This window comes from Mauremys mutica, chromosome 3, assembly GCF_020497125.1.
Source record: "Mauremys mutica isolate MM-2020 ecotype Southern chromosome 3, ASM2049712v1, whole genome shotgun sequence".
NCBI classification, from domain to species: Eukaryota; Metazoa; Chordata; order Testudines; family Geoemydidae; genus Mauremys; species Mauremys mutica.
The window spans coordinates 46,337,473-46,362,453 of NC_059074.1; the positions used below are offsets into that span (position 1 = coordinate 46,337,473).

The 24,981-nt window shown below is 46.9% G+C and overlaps 1 protein-coding gene across 4 annotated transcripts; it reads right to left on the bottom strand.

The window, feature by feature from the left end:
- Positions 1-1,491: 1,491 nt before the first annotated feature.
- Positions 1,492-23,688, bottom strand: LOC123366587 (glutathione S-transferase-like). Of its 4 annotated transcripts, none has more exons than XM_045010201.1 (7): positions 23,573-23,688; positions 12,136-12,242; positions 11,107-11,158; positions 9,520-9,652; positions 7,293-7,434; positions 2,659-2,790; positions 1,492-1,947 (listed from the first exon to the last, which is right to left on the bottom strand). In XM_045010201.1, exons 2-7 carry the CDS (start codon positions 12,220-12,222, stop codon positions 1,825-1,827), a joined length of 669 nt encoding a protein of 222 aa, XP_044866136.1. In that variant the 5' UTR covers positions 12,223-12,242; positions 23,573-23,688; the 3' UTR covers positions 1,492-1,824. The 4 variants fall into 4 exon arrangements, with proteins under 4 accessions (XP_044866136.1, XP_044866137.1, XP_044866138.1 ...); XM_045010202.1 differs by lacking the exon at positions 23,573-23,688 and adding an exon at positions 23,475-23,539; XM_045010203.1 differs by lacking the exon at positions 23,573-23,688 and adding an exon at positions 23,470-23,493.
- Positions 23,689-24,981: the final 1,293 nt, after the last annotated feature.

Below are 24,981 nucleotides of genomic sequence, written 5' to 3' on the forward strand. Positions count from 1 at the left end.
AGAGCCACCCTCTTGAAAAGACCACCAAAGAAATCAAACCAACCCCTTTATGTTCCCTGTACTCATTAAAAAGGTCACTGGCAGACTGGCACTTACTGAAATTAGCCAAGGCTCAGCTGTAGTTGCTGAAAGGATACTGAGTGCCCTTTGGGCTTGTCTAAATGGCCTTCAGCCCTGGGTGATGCACCCATTAGTGATTCTTGTCAGGCCCAGGGCAATCTCTTGGTAGCAAGTGTCATAGGGCAGCCACCTGTGGTGCTCTCCAGTGTCAGGTCACAGCACAACCAGTGCACCTGCCTCAGAGTTCCCAGAACTAGTCCAAACAACCTCAGTAGGAATAGCCCTTGCAGGTTTAGTTTATTACAAAGGAAAGCTCCATCATCTCTCCTCACCTCCAGGTGTCGCACTAGCATGTCTCATTACACCTCCCCTCAGCTTTCAGCCCCCGCTGGCTTCAGCTCTCCAACTCAGAGTCAGCAGGCACCTCCCTCGGCTGCTCTCAGACTGCAGCTCTCTCCAGCACTCTCAGGCCATGGTCTTCTGGTTCAGGAGGCTCAGCAGGCATCACCCTCTGCTGCTTCCTGCCCATTCCTTCCTCCTTCCAGGGAGGGGCTTCATAGCTTTCTACAGGTTTTCCCAGGGCAACTGTGCTGTACCTTCTGTTTTTCCCGTGTGTTCAGACAGCCCTCATCTGCCCCTTCCTCCCTCTAGAGCCCAGGTGCCCTCTTACGCCGAATTGCAGATCAACTGACCAGACACATGTGCACCGGCTTCTTCCCTCTGCAAGGGATGTTGCTGTCACAAGGTGACACTAATACTTCAGAGGTCAGCAGCCATCACATCTCCCCCCCCACCCCCCGCATCTCTTCAAAATGGACTAGCAGTGGGGAATTGAGCTCATTGGGAAACAGTAACAGCCTCCCCTTGCCCACCTTGGCAAGGTGAGGAGTCAAGGATGATCTGCAGCATGGCTGGCTGGCTGCTCCAATCACTCATCTCCCCTTCAAGTTGCCTCATGATGGGCTGGGAAGTCAAGGAATATGGTCAAAAGAAAGCATGAACATCTGCCAGCTCCCTTTGGTACTCAATCATGTGATTTATTTAATTAGTTTGGTATGTTAGTAAACAAAACATTTTAAATGAGAGTTTAACCCAAATTTTGAAAACGTTAGAGATTCAAATGGTTTTTAATTTCTGCTTATAAAATACCAATTACTGAGCTCGGCATATTTTCTTGTGTATGGGAAGTACTTCATGCAGCAGAAAAGGTTTTAGAATCTGTATGAAAAGCTTTCAAGGACTTTGGTGACTAGGAGCACCAGTGTGATCAAAACCCAATAGCCATGAAATACTAAGGGAGGTAGCATGGTCCAGCGGATAAGAAAATGGAGAGGGAATCAGGGATTGGGAACACCCACTTTTCTAAAGCACTTTAAGAAGTATAGCTATGTGTACTAACCTACATGTGTTATAAATAAATGAGCTCCAACAGAAGGTAATGAGTGTTTTATTTCAAGTAAATGTATCTTCAAATTACAAGATTATTTAACAAGTTACAAAGTTATACATTGTAATCTAGTTATAGCTATTGCAGTGACATTTTTAAAGTGTTATGTTTCGGCACGCTAGCATTTAACATGTCTTGCTAAAAACTTTCAAACCCAGTTTCACAGACTAAAGCCAGAAGAGCCCTTTATCATCTAATCTGACTTCCTGTATAGCTCAGGCCACAAAATGTTTGAGTTATGGGAAGTTTACAGCTATATTAAGTATGGCTGTGCTACTATACTGTAGGTGCAGTGATTTTTAGTAACCACATAGTGATTACACGTTGAATATTTTCTTCACCTGTGCAATGAACTTGTCATCTGCTGGCGGTTTCCTTTGGCTACCAGGCTGCAAGAATTTCTTAATTGTGGGGATGTTGCTTATTCTTCCTTTAAAAGCCTAAAAGAAGTAGTAAAAAGCCTTTGAGAGTAAGGAAATGACATTCAACTTCACAGATTAAAATGCACAATGTATTTAACAAAAAATGTGCATGAGCAAAAAAAAAAAAAGAAAGAAAGCACAAAACAAAACAATTGGTAGCTATTTGTGGCCAGATTTCCAGACGAAGTCAGTACTGGAGCTGGCCAGAGGATGACCGTTCCTTTTTGTGCCAACTTTCAAGGTTTCAAAATGTATTTTGTTCCAGACTGTAACCTTTCAAAGGTGTTCACGCAAATGACACTGTGTTAATGTCTGTTTTCAATTTGGGGAGCAACAGGGTGTGACAGCACAGTGATTTGGACACCAGCCTAGGACCTAGAAAGAAGACCCAGATTCAAGTCCTTACTCTGCTTTGAGTTGGTCAAAGCGGGGACTTGAACCTGGGTCTTCCACATCCCAGGCCAGTGCACAAGAGTGTTTACCTTTAAAAAACAAACAGTCTTCATCAAAACTGAAGCATCTCTGTTAAGCATTTTAGCTTCAATGCAGGTTTTTTTTGGCTGAAAATGTTCTGAGCAGCACTACTCTTTCCACAGCATCTCCCACTGAGAATAATGAGAGCTCAAGTGCTGCAGTGGCTCCAAGGGCTTAAACATCAATACTTTACATTGGGCATCAGAGTCTGAATATAAGTCTGTGTTCCTTGGTGAGATCAGGCGATTCAGTTACCTGTAACTGAGGGAATGGGGAGAGTATATCAGGCTTGCACTCTTCTACCATTAAAATGGCCTCAAGCAGATGAACATCCGCCCAGCTAAATTGGTTACCAACAAGAAACTGCTGGCCATGGTCTTTTAAAACCTATGGAATATGAGAAAACAGAGAGGTTTTAGGAGTACAAATGGGAAATAGCTTACTTACTTGGTTAGATGTGTATTTGTCAGGACTAGTCCAAGCAAGAGGTCTGAGGTGATAGAGGATTGTGGGCAATCGGAATGCAAAGCCATTTAATTCAAATTGGGTCCACGATTCAGTGTATAACCTTCTCCTAGGCCAGGATAAGTGCAGGACTTCAGTCCCCAAGAAGGAGATTCATGGCAATGGTGCAAACAGAAGGGGATTTGTAGAAGTGGTTAAGAAATAGTCAGTGGAGGATTACCTGTGATGTGTCCGAGCCTTAATTAAAAAGGGAGACCTGATTACCCACAATGTTTAATCTATCCCAGAGGAATCTCCACATGAAACAGGTTGTATTGCATGCCCCACAGCATCTTAGCTGTAGAGCCTCTCCCCCTCCCTCCCCCCCCCCCCATGACTGGGGTACAACACTTCTGCAGATTGCTAATAGCAGGTAGTTCAGGAGAAACATGACCCGTCTTCAAAGCTACTAAGAGCATGGCTTGGACTAGCAGTTATTACGAGTTTCTGGAGTCCCACCTTATTTCTCTCCCTTTTTTGCTTTGTAGGCATCTCTGCTTTAGTCAAATATCCAGAGAAACATGCTGCTGCCTAAGGAAACTCCAGCGGGGTAATTAGTCCTTGAGGAGCAGAATCTTGACAGAAAGCAGCAGCTGGTACAGTCTGTGCCTGGTGTAGAACCTGGGTGAAGCAGCAACTTCCTGTGGGCCCTTGCACCCATCATTTCAAGGCTGTTTAGGAAGCAGAGGAGCAGCAAAAGCAGCACCACTAGAAGATTGGGAATCAAGTGCACATTGTATGTGGACTAAGAAAACCCTGGACTGTGGGGCTAGAGTCCATCAGAACCAACCCTCTTGCAGAATCAGGTCTAACAGCATTTGTAAAGAGCCTATCACTGTGCTAGCCAACTTCTGGATGCCAGTGTGAACAACTGAATATTACTAGTCACTCTACACTATATAAATGAGCAAACATATCTCTGTGAGAGCATCTGTCCTGAATAATTAACAGGTCCCTGCCCTTGCAAATACAAGTACAATGTAAACACATCTTATGCTTTTGGCTCTCTTAAGTCACTCTAGAAGAAACAAAGATACAAAATCTTAAAAGTATGTAATACAATTGGAACATGCAACCATTTAACCTCACAGCATAGATCCTATGGGGGCATCAATGCAGACTTGTAGGAACTTTGATTAAACTAGTTACTAGTTGAAGTTACTCTGAATGAACTTAAAAGTAGCCACTGAAAGATTAAAACAACAATGCATCACCAGGTGAAGATCAAATTAGAGCAGAGCTACTCACGGCATGCAGAGAGGTCAACATGAAAATCCTGCTATGCCGCTTACATTTGGTATGGGAGAAAGAACACACCCCCAGAAGAATGGAAGAGGAGGATTATAATCAAACTCCCCAAAAATGGAGATTTGAGTGATGGTAATAACTGGCATGGGACAGGGTGCTTTCAGTCCCAGAGAAAGTATTCTGTGCAATCAGCCAACTAGAGCAGCCATACGTAGCAAACTTAGAGAACAATACGGTTTTCACTTAAATCAATTTTGTGTTGACTGAATCTTCATCCTGAGAAATACTGTAGAGCAAAGCAATGAATGGCAACTGCCAGTGACCCTGATTTTGCAGATTTCCAAAAGAACATTGGATTGTGTAGCTAGAGAACCATCATAGTAAATAGTATGAATCTATGGAGTCTCCAACAAAATCTTCCAAATTATTAAAAACTTGCATCAAAACACTCAGTGTGAAGCAAAGCTAAACTAGGAGCTAACAGACTGGTTTAACATTAACATTGGTGTCAGACAAAGTAATATCTTGTCCCTCATCTTTTTTGGAGTTGCTATTAAATTTAAGTGACATATTGTCAGTATGGAAATGAGCACCGCATGGATAAATAGCAAGCTTGGAGATTTAGACTTTGCAGATGACATCTGTCTTCTAAATAAGACAGCTGAAGACAGCCAAACAAAGACAGATGGTCTTGCAAGTTCTGCCAAGCAAACAGGTCTTATCACTAAATCAAAGATGGAAGTTATAAAAATTAACTGATTTTCTGTACTTGAAAGGAGAAGCCTTGAAAACAGTTAAAAAGTTTACTAATCTAGACAGCATCACTCCCAGTACTGGTGACTGTGTTTGAAATAGAATCCACAAAGGTAAGCAAATGCTGTATTTCAAAGTCTCAAATCCAATGTGGTTAGCAAAACAAACTTAAGATCTTTAAAAGCAACATCCTAAGCATCCTCCTATATGGAGAAGAGTCCATCCAATGCAAACTGAATATCTTTCAGTGCAGATGTATGTGTAACATATTCAAAGTAAAATGGACTAAGAATAAGTAATGAAGAGATCCTAGAATGGGCACAATTAGCTACAACAATACAAGCAGTAAGGAAGAAGAGCTGGACTTGTTTGGGAAACCTTGCCCAATAGGAGGTTATCTAAACAAGCACTATTTGGCAACCCCAGGCAAGAGTGAGACAGGCCAACTTAGAGAGAGACTCTGTAGCACCATAATGGTGGAAGTGGCATTATTACAGCTCAATAAAAAAGACTTGGAAAAATGAACCCAGGACAGGGATGATTGGTGCTGTTTGACTTCGAACTTATGCAGCTGATGGTGCAGGAAGAATGATGAGGATGGTGATGATTGAATTTCTTGCATATTGCAAATACTGATTTTGCTTGTGCACTCTGAGGTGCTGCTAAGGAGACATCATGTGAAGCTGCGTAATTGAGGTTTTACATTCTTACTGACAAATCCACCGTTGGGCATTTCTGCTTTATATGTGACACTTCCTGTACAACTCTCTTCCAGTCAGCTCTCCATAAACTGCTGCTGTGTGCATATTTTGTACGGTGCCCAAAGATTTTAGAAAAGGCTGCATATGTGTCTACAGCTCAAAATAAGTAAATAAAGAGAGAGAACTCATGTACCAAATCCTGAAAAATGTACTCAAACAAATTTCCTCATTACTCCCAGGGTAACTTCAATGGGAATTTTAGTAAACATGACTGGGGCCTTACCGAATTCATGATCCATTTTGGTAAATTTCAGTCATAGGATTTTTTAAATCTGAAATTACACAGTGTTGTAGCTGTGGAGGTCCTGACCAAAAAAGGGATGGGGGGGAGGGGCACAAGGCTATTGTAGGGGGTTCACGGTATTGCCACCCTTACTTCTGAGCTGCTGGTGGTGGCAGCGCTGCCTTCAGAGATGGGCAGCTGGATAGCAGTGGCTGCTGGCTGGGAGCCCAGTTCTGAAAGCAGCGTCACTGCCAGCAGCAGCACAGAAGCAAGGGTGGCATAGTATGGTATTGTCACCCTTACTTCTGCCCTGCTGCTGGCGGTGGGTCTGACCCAGTCCCAGGAGCAGCCCATGCAGGAGAAGAGGAAGTCCCGTGCCTCCACAGACTGGCTGGGGCTAGCAGCTGGAGCCTGGCGCATGGTAAGAGCCCCCAGCCAGGGTGCCCCAGCCCTGCTCCTCTCCAGCACTTGGAGGTTAAAGGGGCCTGGGGCTGTCTGTGTGTGTGTGTGTGTGTCGGGGGGAGACCACAGCACCCCCCCCCACCATGGCACCCTAAGTGGTTGCCCATGTCACCCACCTGTAAGGCTGGCCCTGCCACCACCCCCCAAGATGATGACCCTCAGACCATGCCACTCTCACTTCTGTACTGCTGCTGGTGGCAGCACTGCCTTCAAAGCTGGATGCCCAGCCAGCAGCCACTGCCCACCCAGCACTGAAGGCAGTGCAGAAATAAGGTAGCAATATCACAACCCACCTACAATAGCCAGATTTCATGAGGGAGATGAGATTTCACGATCCGTGACACATATTTCACAGCCATGAATTTGGTTGGGCCCTAACCATGACAAAGGGACCCTCAATCCTGACTGGAGCCACTAGGGGCTATTACAATACAAATAACTAACAGTTTTGCCTGAGTAAAGAGTGTAGGCTTCGCTAATAACACTTCTGAATCACAACTATATTTAATTCAGAACGCATGAACTCCTTGGAAAAAATATACTTTGATATATGCTCTCAGGACTGTATCCCAGCCATTGATATGCATGCACATACCACCATGGTACTAGCGAAGAGTCAATATCACTGTTACCATGGTCTAAACTACTTTAGAAGAGCTGGAGTCTGCCATCCCTGCTCACAGTGATTTGCATCCTACTCTGTGAGTGGTCCTACTGAGGTCAATGGGGGCTCTCTGTGGCAGAATCAGCACCAGGCTTTGGTGGCCCCCTTTTCACCTCATTCTAGGAGGTTTCCCCAAGCGGTCCTGGAGTCCTAGAATTCCACCTGCCCTGAGGAGATTTCCTCCTGTGCAAGGGAAATTTCAGCAAACACCATCATACAAACTGTTCTTCTCTATGGTCTGTCATGTCTGAACTGTTGCCTCGCTGTCACTTACCTTTTCATAGACTGGGAAGTATCTGGTTGTGGCCCTCTCGACGATTAAGGCAAAATTCTTCTCCTTTGCCTCGGGCGGTTGGAAAGAGAGTGCCATGATCATTCCCATCAGATCTGTTGTTCCTTCCACGTACATATCAATTCTGAAACAAATGTTTTTTATTTTCCATTTAGAGGAGTCCGTTTATTTCTGAACACTTGACTTTTGTCCAGTCAGCTTCTTAATGTATTGTAGTGCAATGGCAGGAGTACTCAGGAGGCTAACTCAGCCATTGCACTACAACAAAATTGATTTGACCTCTTGATCTTTAACTGTGCTATTAGTAATACTTTAGATTAGAGGTTCTCAACCTTTTTCATAGCATGGATCTCATATTAACAGAGAGATTGTCCCCATGGCAAGAACAGCAATAGTTTACATGAAGAGTAATATTAGGAACATATCTATGTATTTTTAGTTGTGCTATTCAAAAGCTGTTTACATTTTGAAACTCAAAAAAAATAAACAGGAAAATTTTCTTCCTGTTTTTCAACCAGCTACACTGCTGGTCAAAAAAACTTTTTGAATTCTGACAATAAATGGGAATTTTGGAAGAGGTTTTCACCCTTTGTTTGCCCTTTCAACCAGCTCCAATTGTTAGCAAATTTTTTTTAGTAGCAGGAAACAAAGAGGCACCAGCACTATATAACCAGCAAGAGCTCTACTGAACGTTTTGAGAACCAGCACCTTAGGTTTTTTACAACAATAATGCTGAACAGGTAGCAAATGGTGGAATTTAGATTTACATGATCAATCCTATTCTAGTCAAGGATGGAATACAGCTTTCAGAATCGTTAATTTGTTGGTAATGATGCTGAAAGGGTCAGAGCCGAAACTTGAGTTCACAGGGCAGGGAGGGTGGGGGGAAGGTTTTCCTGGTAAAATGAGCACTTATTTGGATATAATTGATACCACAAACAGTGAACCCCATAAAAGGATTCCCACTGAGTTACTTTTCAGGAGAAAGCACACTTAATATGTTCTCTCAACACTGATCTTTTTGTTGTGACTTCATTAGGAGGGGTGGACAAGGAAAATTTCATTGCTCACATGTTAAGCTATAGCACAGCAGTTCTCAAACTGTGGGTCAGGACTCCAAAGTGGGTGGTGACTCCATTTTAATGGGGTTGCCAGGGCTGGCTTAGATTTGCTGGGCCCCACCACTGTACTGCCCAAGCCCCACCGAGGACGGCTCAGGCTTCAGTCCCCCATCATGGGGTTCTGTAGTAATTTTTGTTACCAGAAGGGGGGTCGCGGTGCAATGAAGTTTGAGAACCCCTGCTAATGCTGTGAAACTAGAATTCTTGTATACAATGAAGTCCTTGTCTAAGCAACAGAGTATCAGGAAATTGTTTTGCTTTAGGAGATTGTTGTTTGTACATATGCACTATACAATCTATGGTAATTTTTAAAGTGAACAGAAGTTTTCAGCTGCAACGGGCTGTTTTTAAATTGGGCCAACAGGCACAAACATACCCCAGGCTGCCTCCAAAGATTAAGTTCTCTGAATTGCTATCATTAAATAGGAAAGAAATCAAAGTAAGCACCAAGGCATATGAGGCCTTTATTATTATCCCATTAAGGACTGGTAGTTGCCTCAGGAACTTAAGGTGATTCTGGTCTCTATGTAACTTAAGAAACTCTGTGGAGGGTCTTAACAGTATCATCAATTTGTTCACTAACAGTCATAGGGAACAAGTATTTAATAATGGGCTCTTCAGTCTAGCAGAGAAAGGTATAACATGATCCAATGGCTGGAAGTTGAAGCGAGACAAATTCTTAATGGGAAATAAGGTGTAAATATTTTAACAGTGAGAGTAAGTAACCATTGGAACAATTTACCAAGGTTGTGGTGGATTCTCCATCACTGGCACTTTTTAAATCAAGACTGGATGTTTTTCTAAAGGATATGCTCTAGGAATTATTTGGGGAGGTTCTGTGGCCTGTGATATACAGGCAGTCAGAAAAGATCACAATAGTCTCTTCTGGCCTTGAATGTATGAATCTACTGGGTAGATAATGACCACAAATCAAAATTCTGGGTTTCAAACATCAATGGTGTTTTGACAGGTTTATAATGTTAATATCCATGTGGGGAAGAAGGGGGTTAAATTTTAAAGCAATACTCTTCTCTATTTCAGGTAAATGTTCAAATAAAGACAGTGTATGGGTAGTGCTGTTACAGTACAGTGCTCTCTCCTTCAGGTCCTTCCCATAGAGGTTGTGTTTCCCTGCTATGTAGCTGAGAATGGCTCTGGTCTGCACCATCTTCATCCCATCAATCTCCACCATGGGCACTTGTTGAAACAGCAGGGCTCCATCTTTGGAAAGGAAAAGAAGTTAAGTCACTCAGTCCTCACAAACTGTTGTATCATTGCATGGATCTGAGAGAAAATGCCTTATAATTTACATGGACATTTCCAGTTATATTTGAGAGATCCTAAGCGTCTATTGCCAGAATGAAGGAATATGCAGTACACCTCTCACGCAGGCCACATTGCATTAGAGAAGTTGTCTCTTTAACAAAACTCCCCTTCCATTGACAATCCAGATTAAGCCAAACAGAAGAAAGCTGTTTTTAAAATATGACTGTCCAGACTGTGGCTCTCAACCTATTTACCAATGTGGGTCGCCTATGCAGTTCTCTATATGTCATGTGGGCCACATCCACCCTATATATATACTACCTGTACATCTACAAAAAAATAAGGTTTAGTATTTGTTATATGACAGCAATACAATGCAAATCGATATTTCTTTTCAACACTGACAAATATCTACCAAGAGCATTTTAAATTAGCAAAATAAATCAAAACATCAAACCGTTGAAATGAATTAATTTACTGCAAGGGTGGCATAGCATGGTGTATTGCCACCCTCACTTCCGCTCTGCTGCTCACAGCGTAGCTGGGCTGAGTGCCCAGAGAGCACGGTTGCGGAGCCTGTCTGCAAAGATGGGGAGCCCTGCCCAATGCAGGGCACCCACCACCCAGGAGCTGCCCCTACAGCCCAGGGAATGCTCCCCCGTCACCCAACCCCCCTGGGACTGTCCCCCCAGCAGCCAGAGCCCCCAAACACTGGGCTTGCACACATGCCTGACCTGCACAGACAGGGTGCCCTGTCCAGGGCAAAAAGGTCCCCGCCAAGGACTACCTCCCATGCAGCTGCCCCAGCGCCCCCAAGGACTCCCGCCAGCACTCAACCCCCACATCCAGGGACTGTGCCCCAGTATCTAGCCCCCATCCAGAGACTGTGCCCCAGCCACCTAGAGTCTGTCTCCCATGCACCAGCTGCACCCCTCCCTGAAGTCCTAGCCCCCTGCACTCCCTCCCCGTGCCTATGCCCTCTGCACCTCTCTCCCTGTAGCCCTAGCCTCCTGCATCCCCCTCTCCGCACCTGCTGGTCCACCATCTCTCTTTGCAGCCCACCCTGCCCCTGCCCCAGCCCCCCCTGCCTCTGCAGTTCTAGTGCCAGGGAGCCTGCTCCAGCCAAGGTCACTGGCCTCACAATCCTACTGAGGGGGTGGGGGGCGCTGACACCTGGGCCTGGTCTCACACCACCCTAGTTTTGGACCCCCCCAGGGCAGGTGCCCCTCCTGCTCCACCCTAGTTATGGCACTGAGGATGTCACATGGGCCACAGCTGTGTACTGACTGGGCTGCAAGTGGCCCACAGGTTGAGAACCACTGGTCTAGAAACAAACCTGCGCAAGTTTAAAAACCATCTCTGTAAGGTAAATCAGTGCAATTTCAGTCCGGACTAGGCCATAGACTCACCCTTGCGTAACTTTTCCAAATCTTCCTTTGCTTCCACAAACTCTTCTTCAAACTGGAAAACAGAAATAAAGGGGGTTGATTGTTACATTTCATGGATCATGAATGAACTATTAGTGGATTTTTGCCTTTGGGTATTTTATTTAAAAATCAGCTGATGCCACATGGAAAATGAAGAGAAACTACAAGATACAATTCTGCCTTTATGTTTCTTGCCTTGATTTAAAAAATAGAAATAAAAGACATTTGAATGAGAATAGAATCTTTGTTGCTACATAACTCGTTCTCTAGCAGCTTATCTCTCACAGTAACGTACATCACTGAAAGTCATAAAGAAGATTTTTCACTCCAAAAGCTGAGAAAGCCAAGAGGAAAATGAATTCCTAGGAAATGACGACAATGCTTTCAAGCAAAAATTCACCACAGAAATTAAGTCATATCATGCCACGTTTTTGCTTGATGTGAATCAGGGTAGCTTGGCTGGCTTCGGGAGAGCTGTGCTAATTCATACAAGTTTGAGGATCTGGACAAAAAGTATACGAAATTATCTCTAAACAAAATGTTTTTCAAACTTATTCATGTGATGTGACTGGGTCTTTAAAGCAAGAGTGAATGAGAGACAATTGCAAATATCAAACATTCAAAAGAATCTGGAGAGATTCCTGACTTTGAACAGCAGCAACAATCCAAGATCTCTTCAGTTTAATTTTTCTGAACAAGACGACAGCCAAGGATAGTTTCTCCTTGGAAACAGAAGCCCTTGTTATTGCAAAGAATGAAATAAATACATTCTACAGGACACGAAATGCCAGTTTCACTAATATCCATACTGAATACTATTAGGACCGTGTAAGTAATATATAGGATAACTGACATGCAGAATTTACATCCAGCTTTTTGTGACTCTTGTACACATTGATGTAATCACTTGTGTGTTAGGAGATGGCGCTAACTAGTCATTAGTCATATTTTCAAAATAGAACAGTCATTTCAACCATTGATTAATTTGACCACTTTATAAGAAGTACAAACCTCAACCCCAGCTGCTGCTAACAGCCATCGGATAGATTCCATTTTACCTCTTCCTTTAGTGTAGTGCAGTTTGGGTTTTCCAGCCATGTTTTCAGATTTCTTGTTGCCTGACAAATACAGCAAAGGAAAATTATTTTAAAAGGAAGTATTTAATTTCAAGGAGGGGATTTTCAATTGTACCTGCCAATACAGTAAATATTGCTGAGAGTCTTGTGATGGAGATGCACATGAGGAAGAGAGAAGTAATCATGACCCAAATATCTGGGCTTGACTCATACAAGCCCTCTATGGGCTCAGTGGAGAAAGAGTACCCTCTGTCTGTTTACTGAATGGGAGAGTGAACTGTTTCATAGGGAATCATGGAGTTAATGCTGAACTGGCATTGTCTTATTTATCTGCTGTTTTAAATTATGATTTATTAGGAAGAAGGCAACAGTGACAGTTTTTTATGCCACTATGACATTCAGGGATGCAATCTAAACCAGTAAGTGGCAGTATATCACTGCCCGCCCTATAACCCTGGATGCCTTAAATGCTCTGCTGCTGTGGTTTACAGCCCAGATACCAACAGCTAGCAGACAAGCAGGCAGTCCCCTGAGTGTCTGTATACTTTGCAGCTCTAGTTCAGCACCCTGACCCCAACAGCGTGCCTACCACACATCAGTCACATAGGTTAAGTGATACTAAGTAGAAGTAATAAGGGTTAAGAGAGGGTTACAAACAAACAAAAGTAGGAATGTGCTTCTAAAACTAAAACTTAATTTCAGCCGATTACAATCTTTGCCTAAGCAGGTTTCTCCCTATAATCAATTTCCTGAGGCTTCAACACTCTTGAAGCATTTTTTACGCATCAGGGAATTCTGCACCACTGTGCACATGCAGAATTCATGTCCCCGCAGATTTCTTTGCTTCCCTGGATAAAAAAATGACTTTCTGATGGGGAAGCAAAAGGAAGCCACAAGAGCAGTCATGTGCCCCTCCACAGCAGCACAGACATGTCCTTTCAGGTGCGCAGAGCAGCCGGTGGACAGGTAAATCGCTTGGAGGGAAGGGATGCTCATACCGGGGCTGGCTCACACCCACCTGGGGCTGGATCAGACCCACCTCTCGTCCACCCAATCCCCATGCATTTGGACCCCTCCCATGAGCCTCACCCCCCTGCACCCAGAACCCTCCCACCAAGCCCCCAGCTCCCCAAACCCCCACCCTGCTGAGCCCCAACCCCCTGGTATCTGGATCCCCCATACCCAGAACCCCCCCAAACCTCCCATGCCCAAATTTCCTCCCTACGAAGTCCCACCCCCTGCAACCAAAACCTCATACCGAGACCTCTGCACCTGAACCCAGACTCCCACCCCTGCACCCAGACCACCCCCCGCTGAGTCCCCATCACTCAAACCCCCACCCTGACAAGCCACATCCCCTATGCACTTGGACCACCCTGACGAGCACCTCACACCCAGATCCCCACCCCACCAAGCCCTGATCCCCCAGCACCTGGACCCTCCTGCTGAGCCCTCCACACCCAGACTCCCCTGTTGATCCCCGTTCCCCCCATATGCAGACCCCCCCCATTGAGTCCCAACCACTTTCACCAATACCCCCTTGCAGAGTCCTATTGATGTTCACTTTGGCCTTATAGCCTGAGCAGATCTGTAGCATGTACTTGGATAAACTACTTTGGCCTTTGGCTGGAGCCTGAAGTACTATCACCTCATGATGGGATCTAGGCCGGGGTGGGCAATCTATGTCCCGTGGGCTGGATCCGGCCCCTCAGGGCTTTGGATCCGGCCTGCGGCACCACGTCCCTACGGCCCACAGGCACCACCCCCCGCAGCTCCCATTGGCTGGGAGGTAAGCGGGCCCGGGCCAGAGCCCAAACCCCTCCTGCATCCTGCCCCCCAACTCCCTTCCCTAAGCCCCCTAACTGCACCTTGCCCCCCTCCTTCACCCCAACTCCCTGCCCTGAGCTCCCTGCTGCACCCGGCACCCCTGTGCACCCCAACCCCCTGCCACATCCCACACCCCTCCTGAACCCCAACCCCCTGCCCTGAGCCTCCTCCCGCAGTCTGCACCCCTGCCCTCAGCCCCCTCCTGCACTCCAACCCCCTTCCCTGAGCCCCCTCATGCACCCCGCACCTCTCCTCTGCCCCAATCCCTTGCCCTGAGCCCCTTCCTGCACACTGCACCCCCTCCCACACACCACACTCCCTCCCGCACATCAACCCCCTGCCCTGACCCTGCATATAATTTCCCCACCCAGATGTGGCCCTTGGCCCAAAAAGTTTGCCCACTCCTGATCTAGGCTATCCAGTCTCAGCCACCCAACCTATAAGCCAGTATCTGATACAACAATGTTTAAATGTGGCTTTGGGACTAGGCTGAGGTCTTGCTCTGTAACTCTGTATCTTTTTCACCAATCTGTTCTACATCTACAGCTAAAGCAAAGACAGCTGCATGCATGGTCCCCACCATTTCTAAAAACACCAACTGGCAGAATACTTAGGGGGGTGGCGATGCAGGGATGGCTTCACTCACACCCTGTGCTTCCCATTTGGCTCACTTTCCATCTGATATCTCAGATATCAGCAAGGGGCAGCACTGAGCCTGCAATGCATTCAGTAGTTGCCAGTTTTGTTAACAGTTCTCAGCTCACAGCAGCCTTTGCATTCTGCTGAGTCACCTCTCCAAGGACACAAAGGAAAAGCTTGGAACCTTTGAGAATGACCAGCCTTAAGGCTGAGGGCAAACTCAACACGTTGTACACAATGAAAATGAATGACTCCATTATTAGAGACAAAGTTTAATTATTTATGGAACAGGTTTTGCAACAATTATTCAATCTCTTATCAGGGCCCAAAGGTTAACTCTGTAGCAGACAATCAGAAAAACACCAGTGAAATGGAGGCCATGAATAAAAGAGTATATGCCAGTTGGGTGGTGGGGTCTTTTGCATCATTGGCTGTCCCTACTCAAGTCTCCCCATTAGATGTTTTCCTCAACAATTCCCAAATTAATGACTACTGCAATCACTAGAAGTTTTGCCTGAGTAAAGACGACAGAATTTGGCCCTCTCTCCCAGCCTCTATTTTGCTTTTCATTCTGCTTTCTGTCTTTTCCTCTGCTGATAGCCTTCTTTCCTGTTTCCTAACAGCCTGCCTGAAACTGCCCCCTCCCATTGCTTCTTCCCTACCCACTCTCCAAGGCCCTTGATCCTCTTGTTCTCGTCCACCCTGCTTCCACACACCCAAGGCTTCATTGAGCAGCAAACTGAAGCTACCAGAGAGCAAACTGTACTTATCAGTTGAGCAGGGCCATCCCTACCTATTCTGGGGCCCTACGCAGCCCCTCCCCCCATGTGGCCACTTGACTTAAGGGGATTATGGGACATTTCCGGAGGCCAATCACAGCGCAGTAATGCAACACCTCATTCACACTGATGCTAGGGAATTTCAGCCGAGGTGCAGCAAGCGTTATGCTTCTTGTGGAGGTGTATTACCAGGAGCGCTCCAGCTGCAAAGTCCAGGCGCTCTAAGTGCCTTGCTAGTGTGGACCGGTGGTGAGTTAGGGCGCCTGGGGCTGCTTTAATGGGCTCTAACTCGCAAGTGTAGTCAAGCCTTTAGGGCTTGGCTACTCTTTGAGTTGCAGCGCTGGTGGTGGCTTTACAGCGCTGCAACTCACTCACCGTCCACACTGGCAAGGCACATACAACGCTGTATCTCCCTGGCTACAGCGCCAGTGTGGCCACCAAAAGCGCTGTTATTGGCCTCCAGAAGTATTCGGCAGAATCCTAGAATGCCTGTTCTAGCCACTCTGCTCATCAGTTCGAACTCTACTGCCCTGGCCTCATGTGACCAACCATCAGAACCGCCCTTTAAATTCCCCGGGAATTTGAAAAATCCCCTTCCTGTTTGCTCAGCCAGGTATGGAGTGCAATCAGTGAATCTTTCCAGGTGACCATGCCTCCACACACCAAACGAGCCCCAGCATGGAGCAATGGCAAGTTGCTGGACCTCATCAGTGTTTGGGGGGAGGAAGCTGTGCAATCCCAGCTGCGCTCCAGCCGTAAGAATTACGATACCTTTGGGCAGGTATAAAGGGCCATGCTGGAAAGTGGTCATGACCGGGATGCACTGCAGTGCAGGGTTAAAGTGAAGGAGCTGCGGAGTGCCTACTGCAAAGCCCGCGAGGGAAACTGCCGCTCTGGTGCTGCCCCTACGACCTGCTGTTTCTACAAGGAGTTGGACGCATTACTTGGGGGTGACCCCACCTCCACTCCGAGGACCACCACGGACAGTTCAGAGCGGGAGGAGGAGGAGGAGGAGGAAAGCGAGAGTGAGGGTACTGGGGTGGGGGGAGACACCCCAGAGTCCCTGGAGGCATGCAGCCAGGAGCTCTTCTCAAGCCAGGAGGAAGGTAGCCAGTTGCAGCAGCCGGTACTTGGTGGAGGACAAATAGAGGAGCGGGTTCCCGGCAAGTGGCTTTTATTTTCATGATGGAAATTTTTTGGGAGAGGAGGGAGGGTTAGGGCTGCATGCATGCATGCCTAGATGCGGAATAGCGCATTGATATGGTCTATCACGTCGCGGTAATCGGCCTCGGTAATCTCTTCAAAATTCTCATCCAGAGCGTGGGCAATGCATTTGCGCAGGTTTATTGGGAGAGCCAGTGTGGTCCTTGTCCCAGTCAGGCTAACGCGTCTGCGCCACTGTGCCGTGAGGGGTGGGGGAACCATTGCTGCACACAGGCAAGCTGCATAGGGGCCAGGGAGGAATCCACATTGCAGTAGAAGACCCTCCCGTGCTTCCCAGATGACCCGCAAGATATCTTCCAGGATAAACTCCTGTGGAAAATGTTGGGATAGTGTTCAGTGTAGGTGCCCCCTGCAGCTGTTGGCTCTCCCCAACGCACAGAAACCCAGAGGACAGTACAGCCCTGAAACAATCATTCCCCCTTTCCCAGGTGACCTGCAGCAGCAAGATATCTTCCAGGATAAACTCCTGTGGAAAATGTTGGGATAGTGTTCAGTGTAGGTGCCCCCTGCAGCTGTTGGCTCTCCCCAATGCACAGAAACACAGAGGACAGTACAGCCCTGAAACAATCAGTCCCCCTTACTCACCATTTCGGGGCTCCCGTGGGTTATGTGCGCTCTCTTTGGGATGGGAAAAAAAAACCCATCACCATGCAGTATAGCCATCCTGAAGTGCAGCAGTCATTGCACAGCACTCCAGACAGGACATATGCAAATCTGTGATTGTACAGTTACCCACTCCACCCCCTTGCCCTTTCAGATTCCAAAAAAGTTGTGTTTCTTTCAATAATTTTCTTTTCAATAAATGATTTTTTGGCTTTGAAAACGTGCAGGACATTGTGGATGGCTTTGCACAAATGGGTATGACGAGCAGTGGCTGCAGAACTTTCAGATGAGAAAAGCCACTTTCATGGGACAGTGTGAGGAGCTCGCCCCCACCCTGTGGTGCAAGGACACGAGATTGAGAGCTGCTCTGCAGGTGGAGAAGCAGGTGGCTATTGCAATCTGGAAGCTGGCAACTCCAGATAGCTACCGATCAGTCGCGAACCAGTTTGGAGTGGGAAAGTCGACCATTTGAATCGTGTTGATGCAAGTTTGCAGGGCCATTAATCGCATCCTGCTAAGAAGAACCGTGACTCTGGGGAACGTGCAGGACATTGTGGATGGCTTTGCACAAATGGGTTGATAAGATACTAGACATAACCTTTATATTTTGAAAATCTCAGATTTCCTATCCATTCTAATGAGATATATTTTCTGTGTCTCAACCAGCATTCCCAGATTCTCAAGGTCCCAGATCCAAGTCTGATTGTTAAATATAATTCACACATACTTTTTTGTTTAACCTGATTTAGGTTCTGATCCCGCAATAAGCTCCACACAGGAGGACCCCCAGTTATACAAAGACCATTGCATGGCCTTACTCCATCTTTCTAATCAGATGCAATGTTCAGAGTAGCTTTTATATTGTTATGCAGCGTTCCTTTAACAAAGCCTTATGAGGACTGTTCCAGCAGAGTGATCACATGGCATACATCCCATACTAAGCCAAATCTGACTCAGTCTAGAGATGTGTGAACCAGTGAACTGATCTCTGGTGGGACTTAGACCAACAGGGTTTGGATCCAGAAACAGCGACTTTACCACAAAGTGCCCTAATAGGATTAAGGGTAAATTACCCCTGAAGGTTTAAAAATTTAATTACAAGTGGTGATAAAACCTTAATCTCTCTTCAGATATAACTAAGAGCTAGAGCCATACTCCTCCCCAGGTCAAGCTGTACAGCTCCATGCCCCAACCCTGCATGATGCTGAGTCAGTGGGAGTTGAGGGTGCTCAGCCCCTTGCAGGAGGCACTCTGCACCACTCAGTACCAGCTGCCAAATGAAGAGTCTAGTTTTTCTTCCATATAAATCCAGCCTTTTGCTTTCATGACAGCCAAAGTACAGTTCAGCAATGCACGGGCAACCCTGTCTTTTCATGGAGAGTAAAGTCCCTGTTAGGTCAAACACCCAAAGGCAAACAAGTTAAACCTAGTGCCACTGCACAGTCCCAGACATGTCTGCAAAGAAGAACTATCAATATATAACAATGTTAAACAACTCACACAGTGCTGCAAGTTATGCAAAATAAACTGTCCTAAGGCCAGACTGCAATTAGGGATATATGCTTGTGGGGGAGAGGGAATAAGAACCCACCCCCACACCCACCCACACTGATTTATGTAGGCTACCTGGATCTTGGGTCCAGGTGCATAGAAGTAAGCAAGGTTACATGCCTGCTTATTTCCTCCTCCGAGTATGTAAGCAGGGCATTGGACAGAGCCTTGGCTACACTCCCTACTTGCTGGCCAGAGCAGTTGTGCCAACAGGATAGTAGATTAGGGCCAGGTCCAAAAAAGAACGTAGGCACCCTGCTTGGCTGCCACCGAACCCTGCAGGCACCTGAACTCACTAAGCACCTACATTTCTGCTGTAAAAGACCCCAAGGCCCTTAAGTTTCTGCCTCTGGGCAGGCTCACTGGTGCCTCACTCTAAGGTTCTGTCTACACAGTATTTGGGAGCCCACAGGAAGAAGCCTCCCAGCCTGGATCAAGAGGCTTATGCTCTATCTGTGTAGACAGTACTTTGAAACTGTGGCTTGGGCTGAAGTCTTCAGAAGAGACAAAACTGCAACTTCAAAGTGCTATCTACACAGCTATTTTTAGAGCCTGAGCACGAGTCGGTCAACATGGGCTGGGGGGCTCACTCCCACGGGCTCCCAAATGCTGTGTAGATGTACCCTAAAAGTTCAGATGTCTGTCTTGTGCCTAAACAACAGGCCAATCCACAAAGTGGGGAAAGAGAAGCAGGCACCTCCAAGGAAAAACAACCACTGGCCACGTCTCCCACCAGCAAAAAGGATCCTAGTGACAACTATTGCTAAGTATTACTAAAATTAGTGAGAGACCCATTTCCCCCTTCTCCTCCCCCTCTTCCCATTTTTATGTTATTTTATCATTTTTCTTACCTTATCCTAACACAGTGCCACAATCCACATGTTAGGCATGTGAACTGTGAGCACTTTAGTGTGTCCCAAGTGAAAAATACCCTGGCAGAGTAAATCTTTTGACCAATACAAAAACTGGCCAAGTGGCAACCCTAGAGAAGCACCTGTCTCATCTGTGGGGCCCAATGCAGTATATGTGCTCAGAGTATACCTAATGCCACACACAATGGCAGGCTCACAAGGAGGAGGCATAACCTTTAGCCCAGGGTACTCCACAAGGATGTGGGGAAACCCTGGTTCAATTCCCCCCTCTATCTGATGAGGAGATGGGATTTGAACAATGGTTCTCCACCTCTCCGGTGAGTGCTCTAACCACAGGACTATGGGATGTTTCCTATTTAAATTGTTTCACTTGAATTAATAACTGCTAATTAAATATCAATCAGATCAGAGTGAGAATTGCGCTGTAGCCCAATGGTTAGGACACTCAGCTAAGAGGTGGCAGATACCTCTTCAGATCCCTTCTCCTCAATGGGCAGAGGAGGGAACTGAACAGGTGTGAGTATCCTAACTGATGGGCTAAAGATTAAAGGAGGAGGATGCTCTCTTCCCCCACTCCAAAACTATTTTGTGTGGAGTTAGGCAGGCAACTAACTCTCTCTTGCAAGCAATTACTTAGATGGCTAAGCTGCCAGATTCCCAGTCATGGATCACAAACAGAGATAGGACCCTCCCTCAAGCCTAGATTTAGGCACCTAACTCTATGGGAGGGGTGGGGGTTAGGACATACCTGTCTCATTAGCAAGCACCTCCAATTGGCTATTTTAGGCTATGTCTACACTTAAAATGCTACAGAGTAGACACTCACTACAGCAATGGGAGAGCTTCTCCCATCACAGTAGTTAATCCACCTCCCCAAGAGACGGTAGCAAAGTTGACAGATTTCAGCACCCAGAATTCTGGTGTAGAATTCTGTCTACACTGAGTGCTAGGCTGGCTTAACTACATCATTCAGTGGTGTGGATTTTTCACATCTCTGAGTGACATAGCTGGCTTGACCTAACATTTCAGTTTAGACCAGTCCTTAAGCTCTACCTAGTATGCTGGCTCTTACGTATCCATTCTTAGGCTCCTGTCTCCATAGGCACTGACTTCTACGCAGTCGGTGCCCGACCTCCCCTTCCCCAATTCTCCACCCCTTCCCGCCCCTGCTCCACCCCCATCCCACCCCTTCCCCACCTCTTTCCGCCCCTTCCCCCGAGTATGCCCCATCCCTGCTCCTCCCTCTCCCGCCCAAAGCTGACTTGTTTGCGGTCAGCAGGACACACTGTGGGGGAGGAGGAGGAGTGATCAGCAGGGCCGCCGGCAGGGGAGAGGCACTGGGGGGAAAGAGGGAGGTGAACGGGGAGCTTGCCTGCTGGTGGGTGCTAATCACCTGCTAATTTTTCTCCGTGGGTGCTTCAGCCCTGGAGCACCCACAGAGTCAGCACCTATGCCTGTCTCTCCTCCTGCACTGTATACCAAGCCTAGGCACCTAACTCAGGATTTCTGGATCCCATTATTGCTCCAGTGCTTTTTTTAGACATCTAAAAGTTAGACATTACAATCTGAACACTGCAACACCTAAGTCCCTTTTATAGAACAATGTCTTAGTGATAGCTTAAGGAGCAAGAATCATACAAGTGCAGGATTGGAAAGGACCTCGAGAGGTCATCTAGTTCAGTTCCCTGCATTCAAGGCAGGACTATGTAATAACTAGACCATTCCTAACAGGTGTTTATCTAACCCAGGGGTCAGCAACCTTTCAGAAGTGGTGTGCCAAGTCTTCATTTATTCACTCTAATTTGTGTTTCGTGTGCCAGTAACACATTTTAATGTTTTTAGAAGGTCTCTTTCTATAAGTCTATAATATATAACTAAACTATTGTTAAAAGAACAGGAGTACTTGTGGCACCTTAGAGACTAACAAATTTATTTCAGCATAAGCTTTCGTGAGCTACAGCTCACTTCTTCGGATGCATAGAATGGAACACACAGAATGGAAATTTGTTAGTCTCTAAGGTGCCACAAGTACTCCTGTTCTTTTTGCGGATACAGACTAACACGGCTGCTACTCTGTAAACTATTGTTGTTTGTAAAGTAAATAAGGCTTTGAAAATGTTTAAGAAGCTTCATTTAAAATTAAATTAAAATGCAGAGCCTCCCCAGACTAGTGGCCAGGACCCGGGCAGCGTGAGTGCCACTGAAAATCAGCTTGTGTGCAGCCTTCGGCACGCGTGTCATAGGTTGCCTACCCCGATCTAACCTGTTCTTAAAAACCTCTAAAAGAAGGAAGCAAATATGTCTCATAAGGGTGTCAAAATGCCTTCTGGGGCAGTGCAGCTCATGAAGCCCTCTTTGCTCAGGCCTGAAGACAAAGTCACAGTCCAAAAGCCTTAAAGGTATTTATTTAGTGCCTAACTCCCTAAACTTTGAGGATCAGGGGACCAAATCCTTAGTGTTAAATACATATACATACTCGGCAGCGAGGTTCAAAACATACAGAATGGGCATTTATGACTTGGTTGACGTCAGCGAGAGTTGTGAGTGCTCAGCACCTCTGAGGATCAGGCCCTTAATTTGATGTCAAAGTGTTAAAACCTATGCACGGAAGAACAAAACTCTCCTGGGTGAGTTCAAACAATGGAATTAGGAGCCTGGACTAGTTCAAAGAAAGTTACATAGTTACATAGTTACATAAGCTATTACCTTACTGAACTCTGCAGCTATTACTAGAGGTTATGAAATCACTGTGTGTTTTGCAAGTTATGTAGTCTGATAGGGCTCTTCAGCTAACAGACAGAGACAGCTGAAGACAACAGTAAATGCAGAAGCAAATTTTTTGGAGCAAAGGGTCAGTTTCAATGTCTTCCCATTTTGGAAAAAAGATTCAAAATTGTGAGTGTCCCATTTTGACATTTTTCAAAACAAAAAGGTGCATTTTTCAATTTGAAACAACATTCTGTTTAGAAATTTAAGTTTACCATAAAAACAAACCAAAACATTTCATTTCAGCAGATCTGATTTCACCCTCCCCACTTCAACCCCCTTTCAGATTTATGGTTCATGAAAAATTGAGATATTTGACTTTGCCCTGATTTGAACTGGAAAAGTTTTTGAAACCTCGAGAATCCATATAGGTAGGGTTGCCAATTTTGGTTAGCCCTATTCCTGGAGGTTTCATCACATCACATAATCTTTAATTAAAAAATAAGATTTAATTCCTGCAGACTCCAGAACAATCCTGGGAGGTTGGCAACCTTACTTATAGGAGAGGAAAGGCATTTCCTGCCCAGCGCTAGTGGGATCACAGGCCAGCCCACCCTCGCATGGCTGGGTAGGGGGGTTGGAGCAGACAATCGCCTTCTCCTGCTGGAGGCATCTCTGCACCAAACCCTCCCTGGGGCTGGGGCTTTACTCCACAGCCGGGCTCAGAGCTCAGCCCGCTGCCTGCGCCCCTCGCTAGGCAGTGCTGCCTCAGCAATCGCTCGCCTGTGCAACAGCCGGGTGAGCAGGCACGGGGCAGCGCTTCCCCCAGGGACTCGGGGCCCGGGGGAAGCTGCCTCCCGCCCTGCTCTCCTAGCCCCAAAGGCCGGAGTCCCACTGCGCTCCCGCCACACGTGCGCTCACTTTGCCCTCACGCAGCGACCAACGCAAACATCACGTGTTGCGCGGCCCAGCGCCCATCACCTACCCGCGCTGCGGTCCTGCCCTCAGGCCCCCTCTGCTTTCAGAGAGCCCCCTCCCCCTCCCGGGAGCCACCGACTGGCCCCACACCTTACAGCTGCAGAAACTCCGGAGCCAGCCCCGCAAGCCTGCTGCGTAACCCGCAACGCTGCCCGGGAGCAGAGCCTCTCCCTGGCCGTGTCTGAGCACTGACCTCGGACTCCCGCCTCACGCCTCCTCAGGCACAGACAGTAACAGTGGGCTGCCTTCAGCCTGTGAGCCGCTCCACCTCCCGAGGGGATCTTCTCTCGGACCCTATGAGGAGGCGAGGCTCCCGTCCCACCCAGTCCCACTGGAGATCAGTTTACGCTGGCTCCCCTCCCAAGTCTCTCTCCCCCAGCAGTGCAAGGGGGAGGGAGACTGTGTTTTGTTCCAAGCAATTTGTTTGTTAACAAAACAAATGAATAAGAAGTTTTCATGCTGCTGGCCTCTGACTCCAGCCCTTGCTTGGTTTGAGAAACTTAGTGATACTGAGGCTTTGCTCCAAACTGTTTGTTAGACAAATGCAGAGAGAAATGCTTCTGGGTTCAGAGGAACAGGCAGATCAAACACACTGGTGGCCTGGCTTATATTCTGTAATTGTCAGGTTCAGTTTCCCAACACAGTTTTGTATTATGGTTAATGCTGTTTGGTCCTGTCTACCCAAGCAAGGCTACCGTGTCTTGTGATAGTCAATGAAACCATTTTATAACAGTCTTTACGGCACACACACAGTCAATCTGGGGCTAAAAGCCACCCTTCAGTGTGAGAGACCAACATGATAACATCAATATATAAGCTGTGTGTATGTGTATATGTAACCCTTCTGCCGGGCCGAAACGATAGCAGCAAGGGCCGGGTTCAATACATAGGGGTCCCTTCCCCACAACATAATGCAAAACCAGCTCGAGCCCCCACCCAGTGACCTGGGAAAATCTTACACACACCCCTGGGCGCCTCGAGGAGGCAAGCTCGAGCCCCCACCCAGTGACCTGGGAAAATCTTACACACACCCCTGGGCGCCTCGAGGAGGCAATACTTCCCCTCTCGCAAGCACAAAGTCTTGGTGTAGCAGAAAAGGTTTAATTACATGATAAACAACAAGCATTAAATTGGGAAAATACCTCAGCTAGAGTTCATAGGTCAAACCGTGAGCAAAGACCCGCTCCAGCAAATTGGGCCGTGTCCTTCTCTCGGGGCCCTTGAGTCCAGCAACCCCCAAATCACCCACAGTCCCAAAAGTCCCACAATCCAAAAGTCTCTGTCCCGGGTCAGTGCAGCCCCAGAGTTCAAGAGTCTCTCTGCAGAGGCCCCCCTCCCCAGCCTGGGTAGAAAAGGGCACCTTACGTGGTTTCGGGGCCAACTGCCCTGCCTCTTCGTGGGGTTCTGCTTCCACTAGTCGTCCCCGCAAACAGCTCAGCTCCGCTTGCTCTGTGGGCTGCTCCGCTCTGCCAGCTGCTCTGGTCCACCAGCTGTCCTGGAGCCACTCCAGCCGTCCTCGCGAGCTGCTCGGCTCCACTCACCCAGTGGCTGCACAAACTGCTCCACTCCGCTCTGCCAGCTGCTCTGCTCCATGGTATTGCT